The sequence below is a fragment of the Penaeus monodon genome, chromosome 11, assembly GCF_015228065.2.
Source record: "Penaeus monodon isolate SGIC_2016 chromosome 11, NSTDA_Pmon_1, whole genome shotgun sequence".
NCBI classification, from domain to species: domain Eukaryota; kingdom Metazoa; phylum Arthropoda; class Malacostraca; order Decapoda; family Penaeidae; genus Penaeus; species Penaeus monodon.
Window position 1 is genome coordinate 11,258,591 of NC_051396.1, and position 2,500 is coordinate 11,261,090.

General features: G+C 54.7%; 1 protein-coding gene across 1 annotated transcript in view; it reads right to left on the reverse strand.

The window, feature by feature from the left end:
- Positions 1-558: 558 nt before the first annotated feature.
- Positions 559-2,500, reverse strand: part of LOC119578752 (ankyrin-1-like) — a 2,318-nt gene continuing 376 nt past the window's right edge. Inside the window, exon 1 of the mRNA XM_037926368.1 lies at positions 559-2,500. This exon is cut by the window's right edge and continues 376 nt beyond it. Coding sequence (XP_037782296.1) covers positions 847-2,436 — 1,590 coding nt within the window. The 5' untranslated portion in view covers positions 2,437-2,500 and the 3' untranslated portion in view covers positions 559-846.

Sequence of the window (2,500 nt, forward strand, 5' to 3'; positions counted from 1 at the left end):
TTACTCATGCCTATGTCCCTTTTTGTTCGAATTATTCCCCCCCAGTTTACCAGTACTATGCAGCCGCATCCATGGGTGGGCAAGTGATGCGGATTTCGCGATATATTACATATATAAACACACACACACAAAACACACACACCACACACACACACCCCACACACCACCACAACACCCACACCACAACACACACACACACACACACATATACACACCACACACACACACACACACCCACCACAACATAACACACACACACACACACACCATCACACCACACACCACACACAACACACACACAACAACACACACACACACACACACACACACACACACACACACACACACACCACAACAAAATATATATATATATATATATAATATATATATATATATATATATATATATATTATATATATCAACGAATGCAAGAATAATATATAATATAATATTAATATATAATATATATATAAAATATAAAATATTAAAATATATATTTTATATATATATATTATATATTATAATATATATATATATAACAACGAATGGAATGGAAGAACAGAAAAATGCCCAAACGCACTCAAGGTCATTTTAGCATTGTCTCTTCATGCCTTAAAGAAACAATGCAGCTATATATGATCAACAAATATACATACATAAATATATATGTATACACAGACACATGGGCAAACACACACACACACACACACACACACACACACACACACACACACACACACAAGCATGTATAAAACGGTCTCATAGATATGCCTGTGCATGCACACTCTTTATCTATCTGCATAAGTGTGTGTTCTACTTATACAAAATCACTGGTTCACTCTCAGTTCAAGTGACTGCGTGTTGGCAGCGAAAGTAGAAGGCGAAATCCACCATGAGCCCCATGACGATGGACGTGTGACTGTGCTGCGCGGCGTAGTAGATGGGAAGGTTGTTGGCGCTGTCCGGGGCGTTGGGAGAGCAGTCGTGCGCCAGCAGGATGTCCACCAGACGGGCGTGCCCCCACTTGCAGGCGTAGAAGAGTGCGGTGCGTCCTCCTACGTCGGAGGCCGCCGGGTCGACCCCTCGCTCGAGGAGGAGACGCACGATCCTGTCGTCGCCCCGCGCGGCCGCCAGCATGAGGGGGGTGACGCCCCTCTCGCCGGCGAGCCCTGGGTCAGCCCCGCCTTCCAGCAGTCTCTCCAGCACCTGCAGCACCCGTCCTGACCCGCAGCTGTGCATGTAATACAGCATCTCCGACATGAGGGAGGGAGTGTTAAGAGCCGTAAAGACATCGTGCGTGTTGTAGTAGTCCCAGGACAACAGCGCGTCGTGAAGGATGGACACGCCGGCGTCGTTGAAGGAGGCGACGTTCGCTCCGCAGTTCAGGAGGAGGTCGACGACGGAGAAGCTGCAGGAGCGCACGGCAATCTGTAGCGGTGTGTTCCCGTTGGCGTTCCGAGCGTCGATCGGCGCGCCGTACTCGAGCAGCGTCTGCGAGTGTTCGGTGCGGTTCTCGGAGGCCTGGTAGTGAAGGGCGGTGTTGCCGTCGTTCCCCACGAGGGTCGGGTCGGCGCGGTGCTGCAGGAGGAGTGACAGGACCTCGTCAGACACGCAGTTCATGAGCGCGGTGCACCCCATCGTATTCTGAATGTTGACGTCAGCATTGTACTGAAGCAGTAGCTTCACGACCAAAACGGCGTCGGAGTAGACCGCCTTGATGAGCGCCGTTTCCCCTCGGGCGTCTCTGGTGTCAGGGTCGGCGCCAGATGCCAGCAGCACGCGCACCACCTCCGCCTCCCGGATGAGCGCCGCAGCCATGAGCGGCGTGTAGCCCCGCGGGTTGCTGAACGTCGGGCTGGCCCCGTGCTCGAGGAGGAGCCTCACGCAGGTGAGGGACCGCTGCATGCCTATGCCGTTGCTCCGCCCCGCTGCCCACATGAGGGCGCTGGAGCCGTCGGCGGAGACTGTGTTGGGATCCGCGCCGTACTGGAGCAGGATTCGCAAGCATTCGATTTGCTTGTAGTGAACGGCGCTTATGAGCGGGGTCTCGCCGCTGGGGCTGTGGGCGTTGATGTCGGCTCCCTTCTTCAGCGCGAGCGCCAGGAGGTCGGGTGAGCAGGTAGCCACGAGAAGGGAGAGGAGGGGCGTGCCGCGGGGGTCGCGGCAGTCCGGCGACGCCCCTGCTTCCAAGAGCATTCTGACGATCTCCACCCAGCGCTCGGACTCGGCCGTCGAGATGATGAGGGTGATGGGCACGTAGCCTCCGGGCAGAGGCATGTTGGGGTCCACGCCCTGCTCCAGGCACGACTTCACCACGCCCACGTCGCAGGACACGAAGGCTCGCGCCAACACCTTGGCCACGTCGTCATTCTCCCCCGACGCCTGCTGGAGGTTCGCCGGGAGGTTCACTCTGATGGCGGTGCTGAGCGGCAGCATCGCGGCGGTCAGCGTCTCGCGAGGCCCAACACACACGTTCCGCAATAAGTGAACATCTTTGAAT